The sequence below is a fragment of the Sceloporus occidentalis genome, unplaced genomic scaffold (assembly GCF_023333645.1).
Source record: "Sceloporus occidentalis isolate IW3139 unplaced genomic scaffold, rSceOcc1.0.p SCAF_4, whole genome shotgun sequence".
Taxonomy (NCBI): domain Eukaryota; kingdom Metazoa; phylum Chordata; class Lepidosauria; order Squamata; family Phrynosomatidae; genus Sceloporus; species Sceloporus occidentalis.
This window is the reverse complement of record NW_028316984.1, coordinates 21,957,180-21,977,527: the sequence shown is the minus strand read 5'-3', so window position 1 is coordinate 21,977,527 and position 20,348 is coordinate 21,957,180. Positions and strand designations below refer to the sequence as shown.

The window sequence follows — 20,348 nt, the reverse complement described above, 5'->3', positions numbered from 1 at the left end:
ATTTTTGGCTTTGGATGACTATTGGCTTTGTAGAACAACCTCTGGACTGGTCGAGACCTTGCCCCTGTACATTCTCTTGGATTGTTTGTGCATGAACTGAACTGGATCAATTTCCATGGAGCTGTTTTCCTTAAGTGAATCTGTCCCTTTGGAGACTTGCTGTCAATAGGCATATGACAACTACTTATTTTGCTGACTCTGGAGGGGAGATATCAGTAGCTGTGCAGCTGGACTATAGGTATGGATTAAATGATAGGTGGTTTGATGTGGTTGCTCTACTGCTCTCATTGCGACAGCCTCCCTGACTTGTGCTTCATGAATATCCCACCACTATGGCAAACATGAGGGTGGAGCACTCAGTCATTAGCTATAATTTGAAACTTGTGACTATTTCATCAACATACTCCTCTGGTGTTGTGTGGAGGTAAGGAAGGATGCAATGTTTGCCTCCACCTAGTATGTCTGCCTCCCACCTAGAGGTTCACCTATTATCCTGGGGGAGTTTGTAACTGCTTCTGGGAACAAAATGGAGACTGCCTGCTTGCTCCAGAAGTAGGGACTCATCCTAGGAGCTGGCTTCTTGCATTCAGGGGGAAAGGAGATTTTTGTTCAGGGGAGTGGAACTGCTGAAAGCACACTGAAATAGGACTACTTGATCCTTGGCAACTTTTAATGGGAAAGGCAGGTAAGAAATAATAATAATAATAATAATAATAATAATAATAATAATAATTCAACAAATATTATTGCTATATATGCTCAACTGTAAGTCAACCTCATGTATAAATTGAGGGTAGGTTTTGGAGCCAAAATTATGGATTTTGATATGACGCGTGGATAAGTTGATGTTAAAACCTAGGGACATGTAACAAAATATCTAAAGGATGAAGCAAAGGAAAATAGTGCCAAAGAACTTACAAAATTTCAGCAGGCATAACTGTTTGTGCTCACCCTAAAGGCTCGAGGGATGAAAGATTAGAGCTGGGCCAATGCTTCCAGGATATATTACCCTCTTGTCTTTCACTAGGGATGGTTCCTTTTTTAAAAAAAAAAGACTTAAAATTACTTACATTAACCCGTGGATAAGTTCATTCAGTTTTTTGAGATCAATTATTCGACTAAAATTTCTAGACTTATACAGTAAGTGTTTGTATGCTTAATTATGAGCCTTGTCACATTTAATCTACAACATGTTTTATTTCACATTTTAATAATCTTTATTCAATATATTTTGTTTAAATTAAAAGTTCCTTGGTCAAACACAATTTTGAGCAAATCAGCACCATTTAACTAACCATGGTCATCTTGCTTCATGGCAATTCAAAACAGGCAAGACTCAATAAATGCATTGCTATAAAGAAGTCACTATACAACCACAATTGTGTAAAAAGGCAGTTTTATGTATTTATTATCATATGTATGTTCCACTATAAAATATAACCTCATGCAAAAAAACATGTCATTGATTATAATAATAAATGTGCAACCTTGCTGTGAATGGTAAAATGGGAAATTATTTCAAATCTTTTTTTCGCCCTTCACTTTACAGGATGTATTTTTTCTTCAGCTGCACAAACGCATGACTCAACTGTATAAACTTTAGGAGCCTTCCGATTCAATTACAGAGAGACTGAAACACACATATTTATCAAATATGAATAGAAGTCAGAAAACAATGAAAAAATTAATATTTATATCTAAGAGTGTACATATAGGTCTGTCTTTGTGCTGAATTGGCACTTAAATACAGTACCCTTTTCAAGCATAGATGTAAGAAACTAAAGGGCCAACCTCAGTTTCTTTTCCTGCATAATTAGCATATTAGTATCCTGTTATTACTGATAAATTGGTTTCACCAGGTAAGTCACCTTGCACTAGAAGAGCACCAAACTGGAATGTCACTTGCATTTCTTGTATCTATATTCATCAAGATCTCTTAAAACTGATTTGCTGGTCTCCTGTGCTTGAAGGTTCCTATCTAAAAATGGTTTTGGCACAAAGGTACTGGTACTCTAGTTATCAACTATGGTAGTTTTCTTGAGAAAAGGTACTTCAGGCACACTGTACAAAATGCACTTAGAACACCTGTGGATGCAAACAGATTTTTGTTGCTCTGAACTGTACATTAAACAAAGAATGGTTCCTCAAGGGTCAGTGGATAAGCCAAGCTGAACTAGGTTGCCTGCCTGCCTTTTATTTCCTTTCCTTTTTGAGGCTGAGACTCCTTGATCCTTTCAGATGTCCCTGTTACAAGAGGTGAATAAAGTAACATTCATTTACTGAAAATACTTAACAAAATTATTTTTTACATGAATAAAAGAAAGAAGTCTCGTTTACCAAGACAGCTTCTTCCACTGATAACAAGTAAAAATAATGAAGAAAAGATGGAGTCTCAAGAAATCCACATTCATTCTTGATTTTTAAAAAAATATTAATGCAGCAGGAATTAATAGCTTGCATAAGAAAGACATACAGTACATTGTTTCCCTTTGGGTATTACTGAGTAATTTGAGCAAAAGCTGTGGTTTAATTCCCTGATGCTTCCTTGCTACTGTAAAATATGTCAGAATCCAAGCTTAATAGAGAGCATATTAAACAAAATTCTCTCTTAACGTTGCCAAGAAACATGAGCTTTTTATTTTTACAATATTAAGGAAATGTACTCAAAATGTTTAATTTAGAATATACTTATAAATTAAAATAGAATTAACTCTTAAATATAAATTTATATTCAATATATTTTTTTATCATTTACAGGATTTTGCTTACTTTTCAAGGCGCTTGCTGGGGTAGCCTATATCAGCAGTAGAAGGTGGTGGTGTGGGGGGAGGAAGGAATCTAGCAGTACCTTTTGAAACTGATTTATTTCAGAATAAGCTTTTGTGGATTCCAGTCCACTTCATCAGACGCATCAGTTTGCCATTTGTAAAGTTTGTGCTCTGCAGAAAACATAAAAAACCCTCACCTAGATTACAGTTTGTTAAGAGCACAAAAGACAAAGTTTGCAAGCACAGTATGTATCTTCATGTTGCCTGTTGACTTATGGCAATTCCACTAATTCCATAGGATTTTCTTAGACAAGGAATCCTCAAAGGTGGTTTTGCCAGTTTCTTCCTCTGAAATATAGTCTATAGTACCTGGTATTCCCCAGGTGGTCTCCTAACTCAAGAACCAGGGCTGACCCTGCTTGGGATCTGGTGCCTTTAGAGTATTTAGGCCCTAGGCGTCATGTGGCTACAAACAATTAAAATATCTGATGAAGTGGACTGAGTCTATGAAAACTCACGCTGAAACATTTTGGTGAGTTTCAAAAGAAATGCCAGATCCCTTCTCCTTCCCCATTTTCCTTCTTAGGATTTTGGTGAGTTTCCACAACAAATGGAGTTACTGGAGGCTCAAGGATGACTCCGAGACACAGCTGTTGACAAAAATATTGGTGTAGTTGTTTGCTACTTTTAGAGTACTTTTACTTTACAGAAACCAAAAATCCTCACCTAGAATGCCTAGTTTGCAAGCAACATATATACAAAATTATTATGTATGTTATATCTAATTTGCTTAGATGTTTGGGATATATCCTACAGCAGGGATGGGCATCATGTACCTCTCCAGCTACTGTTGGATTGCAATGTCCAACATTTCTCACCATTAGTTATACTGGCTAAGATTGCTGGGAGTTGCTATCCAACATTTGGAGGGCTGCATGATTCCCACCCTATTGTACAATAATAGGAAATCATGCACAGATTGGCTATCTTATGAAGACCTATCCTGCCTAAATATTAAGTCACACAGCCACTATTTGTGCTTAATCTTTAAACCATGTTGATTTGTTTTCTTGCATGGACTGGTAATGCAATCCACGGAAAAGTGGTTATGGGCATCATTACACCATAAGCACAAATCAGTTTTATCACACAGCTTGCTGCAAGCATGCCATGATTTACAAGTATTTTCACACAAAGGTGAGGTAAGTCATTTTCAGATGTGCGTTAAAATTCACTCATCAAAAGTTCCCTCTTCATCACATGGAAAGTCTGAAAGAAAAAGTAACTTGTGCTTCCTCTCTCCTTCCTATTTGTATCCCATATCCAAAGCTATCCTGAGAGAGACTGTTTTTACCTTCTCACTGTGCCAAAAAAAGAATTTTCCATCTCAGAATGGATTCATTCACAAAGGCTGAAGTTCAGAATTTCATGTATAAGGGAGGAAAAGTTTATTTTTAAACAGTGCTTGTTCTTCCTTAGCACTGGGAGCAGTGCATACTCTTTTGTGCGATAGATTCCTTGACCACTCTATGAAACTTGTGCAATGGAAGCCTTCCAAGGCTCAGATGACAACTGAATACTGTGTAATTTCTTCTCTAGGACATATCCTCCTGGATGCTGTGGCTCCAATCTACAGTCACTTCAACCAAGATTGTGTTGGAAATCTATAGTACTGCTTCAAGATTATTCCAGCAACAATGTGCTGAACGTATCTCAGACTGCCAGACAAAGAGACTATAGCTGACACTTTTCTCTGCCAAGTATATGCTTCCCATTTATATCCAATAAATATAAAGCCACATAAAGCTCATAGATTTAGTCCCTTTTAAATATTTGCCTGAGGGTTTTTCTGTGTTCCAACAGATAGCCATATATTTCTCCACCTATTAATATGAGTATACTCAAGTATTTTTCCCCACTGCGTTTGCAACTCTATTTTTTCAGAATCATTATTTTATCAATATCATTATTTTAAATGTATAAATTAAAAAATAGTTGCAGCTGTTGCTCTGTCCCAGAACCTAACAAGGAATTTACTCCACTCCTAGAATTACATTTAAATGGTAGGATCCTTCAAGTAAAACCTGATCAAACATACTCGAAACAGAATTTACATTGATATTTACTGTTCCATACATATAATACCAAAGGTAGAAAATACACTGTATTTATGTTGCTTCTATTGGTAGAAGGCTAGAGAAGTCAGTGATCTCAAAGCTGAACTTTGGTTTTCTCTTTCCTTTGCTCTTTTAACATTTACATCTACTTTCATCTCATGCAAAGTCTTGTCCACATCCCACCTCCACTTGAACTTCCTTCAGCAGCCCTCTTTTTAAACGTTCTTTGGACCATAACCACATCCTCAGCCTATGTATTTTGCCTTATCTTGCCAGCTAATGTCAATTGTGCTCAATCCTCTTTGAGAACTCCCATCTTTGAGGATGATGTGCTCACAGGCCCTCCAAGTGGTCTGATCAAGACTGGAAGGCTGTGGTTTCTTCTCAGGCCTCCCATCAGATTGCTGCCTGCATTTACATACACAGCTGAGTCCTGCCTCTGGAGGGCACTCTTTGCTCCCTGACTTTTCCTATTGTCCCCTGCCTCAGGATGTTTGACAACTCTGGCAATCCCCAATTTCTTTAGCCTCTCCACCAGGTTCATCTTCTGTTGACCTGCATCACAACTAGTAGCTTTCAGTCCATACATCTCTGGCAGTAATGTTTCAGCTGGCCGAGAAGCCAAAAAATTTTCAGATGCATTTGCTCGAGATTCAAAGGGCAAAGGGGAAAGACAAGGTGAATGCAAAGGAGAATTTGGTGGCGTTGAGGGAACAGCAAGTATCTTGGGGGGCTGAAACAATGGTACCTTCTCCAAGATGGGACTATTGTAGACCTTTGCTGAGATGCCCTGCTCTTGCAGAAGTTTAGCTAAGCTTTTAGTGCTGCTGAAGGTAGTAGTAGAGTCTCTTCTGTTAGTGAGGAATTCTCCAATACTAAACCTGCATGACATGGAAGGGGAGCTTGTAATTGTATTGCTTGTACTGCTACAACTTCCAGAGGATAAGGGAGCATATGAAGTGCTAGAAAACAAAGAAACGAGAAAAAGAAAATAAGAAAGAAAGAAAAAGAATGCCTTTAGAAATCAAGAGTGAAATCTCTATGTTCTGCACCAGGGGCAGGAATCATGCAGTTCCCCAGAAATTGTTAGATGGTATTTCCTAGCAGTCTTAGCTAGCACAGTCAAATAGTGAGGGATGCTGGGAACTGCAGTCCTGGAGGACACATGAATTCCACCCCCTCCTACTTCTGCCCATCTTTCAAAAGTTCTAAAACATGAAACATGTGATATAGTTAGCTGTAACACATGAACAATAGTCTGCATCACCTAATTTATTATAAAATGACTACATCCAAAATTCTGGGACGAATAAGATTCTTACCTGGGTGTAACCTGTGTGATATCAGATGGGTGGAGGATTCTACAAGTGGTGAAAGTAAAAGTAGAGTTTGTTGATGAGAGACATTTTCCTGGATTAGAAGCTGCAATATAAAAAAGACATAACCAGTGATGAGAGGATGAATTACAATAGAGGTAGGTAAACTGTAGCCCATAGGCTTCCTATAGCTCTGTGTGTGTGTGTTGTGACTCCCCAATCTTATCAGACCCTCTGAAATCCCTGCACCCACGAATAACTGAAAATTAGAAAGAAAATTGGCCCAAATGGTAAAAAGCTACTCCGGGAGAATAGTCACTTAGATAATGGTAGATAATTAAAATATAACCTCCCTCAAACAGCCCTAAATATATAGAAAGTGAAATCAGAAATAACTTCCAGTTTCATTTTCAGCTGAATTTTAGGGTGGGACAGCCTGCTGCAGAGACACAAGTTGGCCCATGAATCCTGTGCAGATGTCCATTTCTGGATTAGAAAGTAGTTGAATAAAATCTTTAAAATCCTAAATTAAGAAGTGTAAAAATGGATTTTTCTAAATCAAATGCATCTCCAAGGAAAAATATTTTACGCACTGTTTTCATGCCATCTTTCTAAAAACATAGGTAAGATGGATAACTCATCTTTTGTGAATATTTCATCTTGCAGCTTTACACTAGATATATCTTACATACTAGGAAGTGGGTGAGGCGCTAGATATGCTGTTCCAAATTGTTCATTTATGATTAGGAGAGCAGGAACAAGCTTTGGTAACGTGCAACTATTCTTGATGCAAATTCCTGGGATTAATCATTGTTAAGGATTCTTCTGATAAAACTTTAACCTTAACAAGCATAGTATCCTTCTGGGTCGATTCTCTGGGATGGGACTTGGGGGCACACAGTGTTTCTGGTCTTTCCTGGAGGGGTGAAATCAGGTGGTGCTGGGGGACTCCTATTCAACTTCCTGGCCATTGGCCTGTGCAGTCCCTCAGGGTGTTGTTTTGTTCCCCATGCTGTTTAGCTTACAGTTGTAAACTGCTTAGAGACTGCTTAGTGTGGTATGAAGTGGTATATAAATGAAGCTGCTATTGCTAAACTGCTATGTCTTTTCACTGACAGGTAAATACTTTTTCGTTTAAGCAGGCTTTTAATGTGTAAGCAGGGGAGCCTCCTGTTAGGATGTTTTATTTTGTCTTTAAAAATATCTCTTTTAAACAATTTTATACCATTTTAAGTATAATTTTTAAAAATTTTATTGTGAAGTTTTTAATTGACTCTCTGCCTTGGATTCCATTCTGGGAGAAAAGCAGCATACAAATGAAATAAATAAATAGATAACACTAAAATTATAGTGCTTAATGAGTTCTTACCTGTGAGGGGAAGTGTTGCTAATTTAGTAGGTGGTAGGAAGATTCCTGCCACTGATTTTGGCACTGTGGGCTTCCCTTCATCTTGAGGAGACTGTTGCACTTGGAAGGTTATGCCTTCATCCCTTTCTTCATCTTCTTCCAAATCCGAAAGGTGATAGACATCATCTTGAGATAGTGTGAAACCTTTTGTGACAACACCAGGCCGTGGGTCAAGGATGGTACCTAGGTTAGGCTGAGCCAGCTGCTGCCAGTGGAACAGGGTCTGAGAACCTAATGACGAAGGAACAGACATCTTAAATGGTTGGCATTTTCTCCCAGGGCATACTTATTCATCTTAGGCACTCAGGTAAAATGATCACTATGGTCCAGAAGCTCAATTTTTTCCATTCCTGATACTTTGTGGACTGCTCCTCTGCATGCTCCAGAGAATTCATACCAAAAGGAATTTAAAAACACGATTGCAAATAAGTCAACATGCTACCCTCTACATTTGGGTCTTTCACTTAAAGCTGACATGCTCCTCTGAAGCAAAATTTTAATATGGTATTGCTTTTGCTGAACAGGAAGACAACATTATTGAGTTGACTAAAGTCTTTAATTCCTTTATGTGTTTACTTGTTTCCATAAACACAAGCTAATTATTTTTGTTTTACTGAAACGAAACTAAATCCAAAACTCAGCTTCCCATGTCAGTTTTTTACGCAACTGGAACTGCGAGATGGATGGGAGGACAATGTAGGAATTAAGAGCAGATACAGTCAAACAAAGGAAGAGGAAGATTTATTTAAAGTGCAGGGTTTTTCAGTATGCCAGACAGAAGAAAAATATGTGTATCCATGAGTAGCCTGGTACACAGTGAGTTAAATCCAAGGCTGCTCAATTACTATAGATCAAAGATCAGATCCCATTCTTGGTCTGAGAAGAAACTAACAGCTGATAATGCACATGAGACAGGGTCACTGGAAAGTGAGACCATCCTTATCTTACCTTCAATCGGTTTGACAATTTGCAGTTTCTCTGGGAGGAGGCTACGTAAACTGCTGGAGTTTCCAGAGAAATCTGTAAGTTCTGAACAGCTTCCCAGTGAAATGCAGCTCTCCACTGGTGTGCTACAGCCACTTGGTTCTTCCTTCTCATCAGCCAGAAAACGTATCCTGCGCTCCCATTCTTCTTCAAAGAACTGCTTTTCACTCAAGTAGTTCTGACGGCGGAGAGTAAGCCTATGCAGAGCTGTGGCTAAATCATTTTCCCCAGGAACACCATGATGGCCTGACTTTTGAGGTTCCCTGCTGAGAATATAGACTTAATGTTATTTCAGAAAGACATTGAAGGACTAATTTCCCAAATAGTACAGTGGGCAATGCACAGCTTGTCCATTTTTGTAGACAACAATTGAGATTCAAAATCACACACAATGCACTTTTAACTGTGGGAAGTGGAAGTGATAAGATGATTGAATGGTAGTAATTTGTACACAAGTTTATCCAGTACTGGTGCCAAGACTCCTTATAACAGTGTAATGACATCATGTCACAGACAGAGATGCTGTGGGTGGATTCCACCACCTCCAAGAAAGTCTGTGCAATGAATAAAGTGACCTTCCCTTTATTTACTGATGAAAGCTTCTGATCTGTTCTAACTATGCTACAGTATCTTCTGTGGTGGTCAAAGTGTGAAGGTATTGAGAAGTATTCCTGCACAGCACATCATGTCAAGACGCTTACAAGGTCAGAAGCTCATACAGATAAAATAAGTAGGTTAGATAGAGATAAGAGCTCCCTCCCCACAACTAGAATTTTTGGAAGTGTGGAGTCCAGCATCGACAGCAAAAGTTCTGTACACTGTCTGAAATGATAATATATCTCATTTCTTATTTGGAAATGTTTTCTGACCTGGTCCCCTGAGCCTGATGCACCTTTCCTTCCAGATGTTGCATGTCAGATTGAAAAGGCTTTGCTGTCATGACAACACTTGAGCGATTTGACCCTGGAATGGGTAGTGGGGCAGGACACAAAGCAGAACGGCCACGTATGACATTAGCAACTCTGACAGTATCGAATACACGCTTCTGCTGAACCCTGAAATGAAAATAAAATAAAATAAAAATGTCTTACAAACTTGCTCTGGACAAAGTATCTATTCTATGTATGTCTTAACACGGTCAACTCTATGCACTGACTGTAAAGTATATTTACTTTAGTTTCTCAATCAAATCCTTTATTTAAAAAAAATAGCCCTGAACTGGAATGCCCAGGTTTTGATGCTGGCCAGAAATGTAAGTCTAGTTGCATCCACTACATGCATTCTAGGAAGTGTCCTGTCTGGCTACTGTGACACATCAGCTCGTGCAAAATGCTTCAGAAAGACTATTCACCAGTTAAAATGCTGGTTAATAGGCTAGGCTAGGCTAAGCTAGTTCCTTCTCTGCTGTCCTTCTGTTGACAGTTTGACAGGTTTTCCCTTTCTATTTATTTATTATTCAGGAAAGCCTTTGGCAGTTAAATTGGGTTGCTACAATGATACACTTCCGCTCTCCCACTTACTGATTTAATTGCTTTTAAAAGCTCTCTTATGTTTTTATTTAACATAATATTTTAATTAAAATATTATTTTCAATAATATTTAAATTTAAATAAAAATGAAGATGCAAGACCAGCTATACCAGAATGTCTTACAGCTAGGGTAGAATAAGTGTGGCGTAGTATTTGAGTGGTGGCTTATAGCTCTGGAGACCAGAGTTCAATTCTCTGCTTGACTATGAAACCTACTGGGTGACCTTGGGAAAGTCACATGCTCTCAGCCTCTGGAGAAGGCAAAGGCAAACCTCCTCTGAAAAAGTCTTGCCAAGAAACCCCATGATAGGTTTGCCACAGGGTAGCTGTAAGTTGGAAATTACTTGAAGGCACAAAGTACACACACACAGAACTGGCTGTTGTAACATCTCAAAATGGGATAGTTCTAAAACCAAGAGCTGCACTTACTTTTGCTTAGAAAAAGATTCTTCATCCAAACTTAATTCTTTCCTCATGGTCCCCTCAATCTCAGCTGCCAAAGATTCCTTAAGGTAGTGGAGAACATATGAAGATTTAAGATGTTTGTCAAGACATAACCAAGTAAAATGGATAATATGTATTTCTTTGCCAGAAATAATTATGTAAGAAAATGTTCAAGTAAAATCCATGTCTGATGCCTGAGATGGTGTGGGTTTATTTGTATTTTTTCACAAATGTATCTGAAGGGCTAAGTGATAATATTGTAAATTCTCTGGATTTAGTGATTCTCTTCCCAAATGCTGAGTGAGTCTCTATTGTTTTTAATTCTCTCTCTACCACTTGACTGTTCTAGGCCAGTGATGGTGGACCTTTTACAGACCAAGTGCCCAACCTGCAACCCAGACCCCACTTATTTATTGAAAAGTGCCATGTCCCTCTGGCTTTCTAGTAAGAAACTCTGACAAACTCTCTGCTAGGGCGACAGCATGTGTGCCCACAGAGAGGGTTCTGAGTGCCACTTCTGGCACGCATGCCATAGGTTCGCCATCACTGTTCTAGGCTGTTGCATTAAAGAACATGTTTCCAAGCAGCCATTTAGAAAATTAAACACTTAGGCATTAAACCACCTATTGTTATTTCAAACAATGCATCTTCAAGATAAATGTTTTTTAAATGTTATTTCTAATCTTCTATATTCAGCAAGGCACTGCTGAGCTACAGGTAAATAGAGAAGTAGCGGATAACAGAAATTTATATTAGTAATATTCCTTGTAACAGTGGCTGAAAAATATAAATCTCCATTTTTGTTACCCCAGTTTCAAGATTTAGATGTCCTTCCTACCATCATTCCATTACATGATCTTCCACTGACTCTTTTAATTCTTCATATACACTGTTGTTGTGTGCCTTGAAACTGTTTCCTACTTCTAGCAACCCTAAGGCGAACTTATCATGGGGTTTTCTAGGGCTGACAGGATCACCTAGTGGCTTTCCATGGCCAAGTGGAGAATCAAATCCTGATCTCTAGAGTTGTAGTCCAATGATCAAACGACTACACCATGCTGGCTCTCATACACATAACCTTTAGCCACTGCCACTACATTAAGTACAATATTCTATCTTCAGTTTTTCATTCTTATCAAGAGATGAAGAGAAAAAACAAAACTGCTTCCCCCCCCCCCCAGGATATCCTTAACAAACAGACGACTAATTTTTTTCTTCCTCCTCCTGCTGCAAAAAAAAGCAGAAGGAATCACAGAGGATGTTAAAAAAATGTTTGAGAAGTTGTACAAAAGCCCATTATAATAATATTGAAATGAAGGTAAAAAACACAAGGTGAACTTAGTTGCCAGACTCAACATTGCAGTGCTGGGATCAGACGAAAAGCATCATTAAGAATCCTTCAAATAAATGCTCAAAATAAAATTTAGGGACACATGTACACAGAGATACAGAAAAAACACCTTAACTCTTCTCACACAGTATTTCTTCTCCAAGTAAAATGTACAAACCACAGTAACAAACTCACAAGTGGCAGGGCCCTTAGCTAACTGCCAGCTCTCCCCTCTCCCCAGACTGTAATTGTCTGTTTGCCTCATAGGTTCTGCTTTACTTAAAACCAGCTGAAAGTACCAAAAGTCCTTGCAACTTACCACAGGAAATGCTCCACATGACTGGGGGCGGCAGAGAAGCGCAGCTTGGCTGGCTTTGCTGCGCAGTCCCTTTGCTTCTTCTTGTGACTCATGCAACATCCCCAGGCATTCTGCATTTCGCTCTTGTAAGTCATGGAGCTATAAGAATACAAAAGGAATACAATCATTCACTGGGGAGACAATGAGAAGCACTGACTAGGCCAACTATATACAGCACGCCTGCTCCATACGCAGGCGCGCCAGATGCGGCTTCCAGTTTATAAGGAAGCTGCACTGCAATACTTTCAATGGTGTGTGCGGCTGCGGCGTGTTGCACCGCCGCATGCTCAAGCCCCATTCACTATAATGGGGCTCAAGCATAGGCGGAATTCGCCTTACATGGGGGGTGTGTGTGTCCAGAATGGATCTCCCGCATAAAGTGAGGTTCCACTGTATATGTTGCAAGCCACCTTGAGTCTCATTGTTAGGAGAAAGACAGGATATAAATGAATAAAATAAATATAAGGCATCTAAGGAAACATAATTGTCATCCTGGTTGTCACCTTTATGCATTAGTCTAGTATTAGTCAGTATCTTCTTATTTCATTTTTCCAGGCTTAATGCAAATGACATAAAATAGCAAATGCAACCAAAAAGAAGCTGCAGCACTCTGCCTTCAAGGATTTCCTCTCCTCTGCTTCAGAAGTGATAGCCTCCTTCAGTGAAATATAATTTTCAATTGCTATATTTTCAATATAGCAGAGCCATGTGTATATTATTTCTTTAAATTAATAACATAAACATGTAGAAAGTAAAGGTTTCTACAGGAGCTGGAAGGCAGCACTTGAAGCTGGACTTACCCCTCACACTTGTCTTCCTTCCTTTAAAGGGGGGAATCCAAGCAATCCTAAAGCCTCTGAGATGTCTTCCCAGGGCTTGCAGGACTGCAGCATAAGTAAGCTTCATTTATTCCTGTCCCCCTGAATCAAATATTTCAATTTAAATAATTTGAGCTACTGAAAAAATACCTTGAGAAATCTATACAGCAAATAAAAATTAAATTGATGTTCTTTTTACAAAATTTTATTAATTACTGGTTGAAAGAAAGAAAGAAAGAAAGAAAGGAAGGAAGGAAGGAAGGAAGGAAGGAAGGAAGGAGACAGGCCAAATTAGATATCATCTTAAGACACCAGAAAACATTCCAAACAAAATTATGATTCAGTATATTTCTGGAAATCACATACCACCTGGTGGTTTTCACAGAAAAATAAAATCCATATTCGCATTTTATCTTCTTCAGTTTTTTTCTCAGGGTTAAATAGAAAAATAGAAGGCACCAAATACCTCTGCTGTCAGCTGCCTCTGGGCATCTTTGGAAGCTTGCAAATGCAATTTCAACTCTTCCTTTTCAATTACATGCTGAAGAGATATAGAAAGAGGTTACTTTATTGTCAGACATACTACTGGAAATAGTAATTGCTCTTGTTACCTAAATAACTGCTTGGCCCTTCAAGCCCTCCTCCTCATTCTAGCTTATGTGCACACAAACCTCTTTGATTTTATGCTGAAGATCAACAATCTGTGATAAGAGGGATGAGATCTCTTCCTGGTAGTGAAGTAGCTCTTTATTTTTCCTTGTCAGCTCCTCACTCATGCTTGCAATTTGGGCATTTGTTTCCCCTAAATTATAGCACAGGATTATGATTACTTAAGAAAGCAACTACTCTACATTCATGAAAAAGCATAAAACTTTCTTTGGGTTTTCACTAAATAAAGCTGTTATAAGGAACCATTCCTAATGGAACAACAGTAAAAACCAAGAACGCTTATATGATAAAGAGAATTTATATGACAATAGGTGGTGCTGTAGTGTACAACAACACTAGACATATTTACAGTTACTGTCTGCCCTTAGTATCCATGGGGGATCTGCCCCCCTGGATACCAAAATCCACGGATGCTCAAGTCCCACTGACCCAAATGGTGACATGTGCTCGCAGATGTACTGACACTGGGAACAATGGGACTGAAGTCCTCTCTCTCTCTCTCTCCCTCCCTCTCCAAGGTTTCTGCCACAGGCTTGGCTTCAGGGGTGGTTTGGAGGCAGAGGCTAGAGCCCTGTTGGCCAAAGGGAGTTGGTGCCAGGTCTGCAGCTTGAGTCTCAGAGCCCCCATCCACCCCAGGCTCAAGGCCTGGAATGGTTACTCCAGGCTCCAAGCCCCAACGGGAAACTCGACAGGCACCAGCTCCCTCCAGTCCACGAGGCTCCAGCCTTCAACACCGAAACACTCCTGAAGCCAGGCCCGGGGCAGAAGCCTCTGAGGGGCAGAGAGGACTTCAGTCCCACTGTCCCCAATGGCAACGCAGGTGCATCCACATGCCACCACTGGGAACAGTGCGGGCTTGCTGTCCAGATGCTCAAATCCACGGATGGCCAGTCTACGGATATTAAGGTCCCATTCAGGATTCTACAGTAATTCTGAGTTTTGAAATAAGCACCATAACCTAATTTTAATGTCTTTAACAACTAATCCTGGATAGCATTTACTTCATACAAAAAAGAAGCAAGTTTTAACCATACTTAAAGGATGGCAGGAAAGGAGAAGGATAGTTTTTGAGAGGGAAGAAGTGACAGTGTCTAAGAATGCATCCACAGTGCAGAAAGAATCTCGTTTGACACCACTTTAACAGCCATGGCTCAATGCTATGGAATTTTGGGAACTGAAGTTTGTTGTAGTAGCAAACTGCAGCAATGCTCTGGTGCCACAACAAACTACAGTTCCAGAATTCCACAGCACTGAGCCATGACAGTTAAAGTAGTATCAAACTGGATTATTTCTGCAGTGTGGATACAACCCAGCGCATTACTAGATTTCTACTGAAATTTAAAATTCTCCAAAGGAGCCCAATGCTGTAATATAAACTGCTTATATCAAGCTCTGGCATGACAATATGTGGGAGAGGCTTATGAGTCTCAATTCCAAGATAAAAAACATTATTCTTATTTCCAGTGGAAGATATCACCTGGGTACTCACTGATCTCTTTGACGCAGTCACTGACCAGCTGCTGCTCTTTTTCTTCATAGGTCATGGTTTCTGTCTTCAAATGGCAGGCCTTGAGTATCATTCAGAAATTTTCATTAATTTCAAAGATAGCCCTAAATATGAATATATTCTCTCCCTCCCTCCACACAAATCAGAAATAAGGTCACCATACTTACAACACAGACTTTTATAAATTTGACAGCTCACTGTTGTATGTGTTTTAATTTAAACCACTACTTTCAATTCAAAGGGACATTTCTTGTTATGAACAAATGTGAAATTTGAAGATTCATAAAAATTTGCCAGTTGTTCTCTAAAATAGACCTCTCACAAAGCAAGATGGTCTTATTTGAATTCTAGGTATGTCAGAAGCCTGCTAGCTGAAAATAAATAACATCTTTGGTATTAAAATGGAGGACAAATTGCAGATGTTTTCATGTCTGTGATCAAAGCCATTTCTCCAATGAGTATGTGAAGCCCTTGCGAAATTGCAGCTCTCTTCATGTGTAATAGCTGTGGGTGGGAGATCTTCAGCGGGAAGGTTTCCCACAAAAATATGTATGAAGGAAGGACAGCAACAAACAGGAGGGATCTTGCTCATTGTAATTATTTGATTTCTTGAAAATCTGGTTAGAATTTGGTTAGAATTTGAAAGCTACCTATCTGGTTAGAATTTGAAAGCTACCTATCATGTTAGATGGTATTTTCATGAAAAACTATATGGTAATAAAAATATAAGGCTTTTTCTCCAATTCTACAACTAACTAAGGCTGCAATCTTCTGCACTCTTAAATGGAAACAAGCCTGACTTAGCTTAGTGGTAGTTACTTTTGAGTAAATGTGTTAAGGACAAAACTCTAATTAATTTAGTGTAATTATTACTAGTTTACCTAGGAAATTTAAAAGAAAATACAGAAGTCATTACATGCAACCTAATTGATGTCATAATTCACCTTGCCATGCCACAAAGTAAAAATATGCATTCTTTATTTATAAAATACAATTACATACAATAAGAAATGTATTTTCAATACTGGTAGACAACATTCTTAATAGATCTAGAACTCATCTACATTATGTCTAAGCCACTAGGTAGTTTTGCCTCAGCTTGTAGCACATAATACAGTTCAAAATTGTCAATACTCTGGAGCCTCAATAACTTCTACAATATATAGTGAGATGGATCACACCATGGATTAATATGGCACTGGTGAGTAATCATGTCTTTGGTCAAGTGAGTTCAACAGAAGCTCCAAGGAGCCCAAGGGCTCAATTAAACTTCATTCAACAGACAAGGTTTGAATCTTATTTTTTTTTTCATGCAAAATATAATCTTCTTTTAACCTACAAGTTTGACACAGATTCTACAGGACTATTTATGGAAGATGACAGTGAATACAGCTTTTTTTTTTTAATGGAGGTTTCCCTAAGACGATTTTAAAACACAAAAAATCCAAGAGAAAGGTAGGGTTCACTATAATGAATACTTTTAAAACGAAGGGATGATGCATACACAACAGCTGTATTTGTCAAAATCAAACAGGCTTGAACACACAGCACTGTTTGACCTTGCCTTTGTTACTATATCCTTCCTTTAGTCCTATTTTGACTACTCCAGTTAATGAAGTTGGTTCTCTGTATCGATGGGGGTTCCATCCTGGCCTCCATCCCCATGGATACTAAAAAGGATGGGACCTCAAGTCCCATTATTGCCAATGGACATGTGATATGCGCATGATCATGACAAGCACATGACTGCATTGGCTCAGCCACATACATGTACCACCATTGACAATAATGGGGTGGGGTCATCCATGGATGTTCCAATCCACAGATGGCTAGCCCATTGATATGGGGGTGGGGGGGTGCGCAACTGTAGTGCTTGGCAAGTAGGTGAATGCAGGTTACCTTTGTTCGAAGAGATACGTTCTCTTCCTCCAGTTCCCTGAGTTTATCCTGCAATATATCCAGTTGTACAAGGCCCTGTGACAGGTTGAAGGACTCATTGAAGCGAAGGGGTGTGGAACAACTAGAGTCAGTCTCACTTTCTTCAGAAGCAATAGACACTACACGAAGTAGTTCATCTTTTTTCGTTAGCTCATGTTGTAGCTGGTGAACCTGATTTCAAAAAGTCTTTGGTTACTAAATGTAGTCAAGGCTGCATAGCACTGCTACTACCTCCAAGACAGATCACTGGACAAGTAAAAAAGCATAGCAATAATACACCAACACTAATTTGTATCTAATTTCTGTCCACTGGTGTACAATAATATGTACTTAAACCAAAACAAAGTATCACCTAGCACTTACAAAAGTTTGAAGTTCAATTCTGTTCACTCACCTTGTCAAAGGCTTGGGCCAACTGTTCTTCCAGAGCTTCATTTTGTTCAGTTAGGATATGGTTCCGCTTCAACAGGGCTTGTCCAATTCGTGCTGCTAATTCTAGGTCCCGATCTCTCTGCTCAAACATACCAAGTAAAGCTCAATTTGTTTCTCTCAACCATCTATTCTAATCTTAACTTAAATATTAAATGCATATCCTTTATTTGCGAAACACAAAAGGTAGTCCACTTCATGCTTCTCAAAATTTGAGTTAATGGTGTTCCATTTGCATTTTAAATGTAATAGTGAAGAAGATGGGGGCAGGGAGGGCATTGTAAATCTAAAAGGTCAGGCAGAACTCTATAGTAAAGAACTTTAAGACCCACAAACTTAAAACAGAGAAAACAGTTTTATTGAAAGTATCTGTATGTCAGGGATATGGACCTGAGGCCTCACAGATGTTGGACTTCAGTTCCCATCAGTTTCAGCCAGAATGAAAAGGCAAGAATGATGGGAGTAAAACAGAAGACCACATTTTTTTGTCCTTAGTCAAAACAAATCTGCTTTCCCTAAAATGCTCATGCCTTATTCTCAACTTTTAAGCTAACTACACTGCTTGATTCCCTCTGCACACTCAACAGAACCTTGAATATAAAATGTAGTAATCAGTAAAAAAAATGCAATAAAAGTATATCTCCTTCCCACCTGCTAATCCTGACTGGTCATACCAGGAGGCCAGAATCTCTGAGACCAATCTAAAGCCAGATAGGTTCATGCAGGTATAGCACCATCAAATAAGCTGGTTCCTGAGTTAATCAATAGTGCTGCTGTTTTATCTGATTAATCTGCAATTGTTTTATCTGCATCCTAGAATTGTCCCTAGACATTTGTTTCAGATTTACACTGCCTCCCTGATGGAAATGAGAGAAAGAGCAGTGTGTCATCTATGAACAGGTGACACTTCAGTCCAAACTTCTAGATAAGCTAATTCAGATGTTACAGAACAGAGAAGACAAGCAGGAACCCTGACGAGCACTTATTTCTCTCATTCTAAGAGGCTGTACAGACCACCCCTATGGGGCAGCATGCAGCTGCCTCTATCTGCACCAGATCAGGGCCGCGGCAACTGTATGCCGCAGCCCAGATCTTTCCTTTCCGCGGTGCAAAAGGAGCCACAAACAGTGGCTCCTTTTTGTGCCCTGAAAAGTGTGTGACAGCCACCAGTGTGTGGCTTTTCCATGCTCCTTTGGTGCTGCGACGTGTAGATGCAGCACCAGAGGAGTGCCATGACACAACACACTGTGTGGAGTGGCGTGTGGCATCATGCTGGCTGGGGGACGGAGCCAGACATGTGTCATGTGGACACCACACTCTGAACCCCAGGCTGGCCTTAATGTCAAGGCCCTCAATCTCTGAAGTTGTCTCTGCAGAAAAGACCAGAGCTATTGGAAAACCATGTCTCAAATCCTCTTTTTAGCAAGGAGGTCCAGAAAGATGTTGTGGCTGGCCATATTAAAGGCTTTTGAGATATCCAGGAAAACCATTTTTCCTCTGTGAGAGCTATCCAAGAGGTGACCTATGCAATTTCAATCTGACAGCCAAAGTGGAAGCTGGACTTTAATTTGACTGGAGCCAGTGTGGTGTAGTGGTTTGATCATAAGACTTAAGATTCTGGAGATTGGGGTTTGATTTCTTGCTCAGCCATGAAAACTCACTGGGTGACCCTGTGTGAATCACATCCTCTCAGCCGCAGAAAATCCTGTGAGCTGGAAATGACTTTAAGGCATACAGCGACAAATAATCAATGTGATTCAAAAATGAATGGACATGTAACATCATCATCTGTTCCAGCAATATAATTTAACATGGACCCTAAAATATTATAGGCAACCTCTGAACTTGGTGAGCCTTATACAGAGAATCAAGATGATGATGGCACTTAGTGGATGTGCCCTAGCTATTTAATAATTCCACTGATCATGCTTACAACTCCAGAATTAAATAAGTACAAATTGTACCTCTGCCAGCAGATGTGTGACTACTTCAGTCTCATTGCAGTTATTTGTCACTTGCTCTCGTCTGTCCGTCCCAAGAACTGAAAACCAGAACAATGCCTTAATGTATTTTAAGCAAAATAATAATACAAAGTCCATATGGATAAGAAACTTGGGAGCTTAGAGAAAACATGCAAGGATTAGTAAGTGGACTGAACGCACATTAAAATGTACTGTATCAAAGAATTTTACATGCAGCACCTAAAAGTAAAAAGAAAATGGAAGGTGGAGAAGTTTAGGATTAAGTCCAGGGGATTTTAATGGAATGAAAAGTTTAAGAGCACATGAAATGAAAATGTAAGAGGATAGCTTGACAACAAAGTAACAGTTAGTAAAATTTGCTAGTTAGTTAAACATCATATTTCTTGCTATATAAAGGATGAGGCCAAAATAACATGATCTACCTTGTGCATGTTTGTGAGATCCAGCCAAGCAAGAAGGGGGAAGTTCAACAAGAGCTAGTATAAACAAACAGAAGAAAAGCAGAAGAGGAGGAAGAAATAATCAGTTGCTACAAGCTATATGTTTGGGAAAGTGTGGATCAATTACCATAGCGGCCATGTATACTTGCTATATACAGCGGGCCTGTTCACATGCAAGGAACTTATTATTCTTGTCAAATATGATGATCCAGAAAGGACAATCTGCATATAGAAGCAGGAGGTCAATCTGACAGTGGCAAGAATGTAGAAAATCCTTGCATGCAGCTTCATTATCACAACCAGGAAGATTA

General features: G+C 39.2%; 1 protein-coding gene across 4 annotated transcripts in view; it reads right to left on the bottom strand.

Annotated features, from left to right (window-relative positions):
- Positions 1–1,177: 1,177 nt before the first annotated feature.
- The window catches only part of TRAK2 (trafficking kinesin protein 2), a 43,695-nt gene continuing 24,524 nt past the window's right edge, over positions 1,178–20,348 (bottom strand). For 2 of the 4 annotated variants that reach the window (XM_089519414.1, XM_089519413.1), the window contains 14 exons: positions 20,020–20,073; positions 19,580–19,656; positions 17,581–17,697; positions 17,148–17,357; positions 15,231–15,309; positions 13,744–13,874; positions 13,539–13,613; positions 12,216–12,353; positions 10,552–10,628; positions 9,463–9,648; positions 8,558–8,859; positions 7,571–7,840; positions 6,208–6,307; positions 1,178–5,847 (listed from right to left, as the gene is read on the bottom strand). In XM_089519414.1, coding sequence (XP_089375540.1) covers positions 5,178–5,847; positions 6,208–6,307; positions 7,571–7,840; positions 8,558–8,859; positions 9,463–9,648; positions 10,552–10,628; positions 12,216–12,353; positions 13,539–13,613; positions 13,744–13,874; positions 15,231–15,309; positions 17,148–17,357; positions 17,581–17,697; positions 19,580–19,656; positions 20,020–20,073 — 2,486 coding nt within the window. In that variant the 3' untranslated portion in view covers positions 1,178–5,177. The remainder of the gene's footprint in view (positions 5,848–6,207; positions 6,308–7,570; positions 7,841–8,557; positions 8,860–9,462; positions 9,649–10,551; positions 10,629–12,215; positions 12,354–13,538; positions 13,614–13,743; positions 13,875–15,230; positions 15,310–17,147; positions 17,358–17,580; positions 17,698–19,579; positions 19,657–20,019; positions 20,074–20,348) is intronic. The other 2 variants (XM_089519415.1, XM_089519416.1) reach the window with 2 other exon arrangements.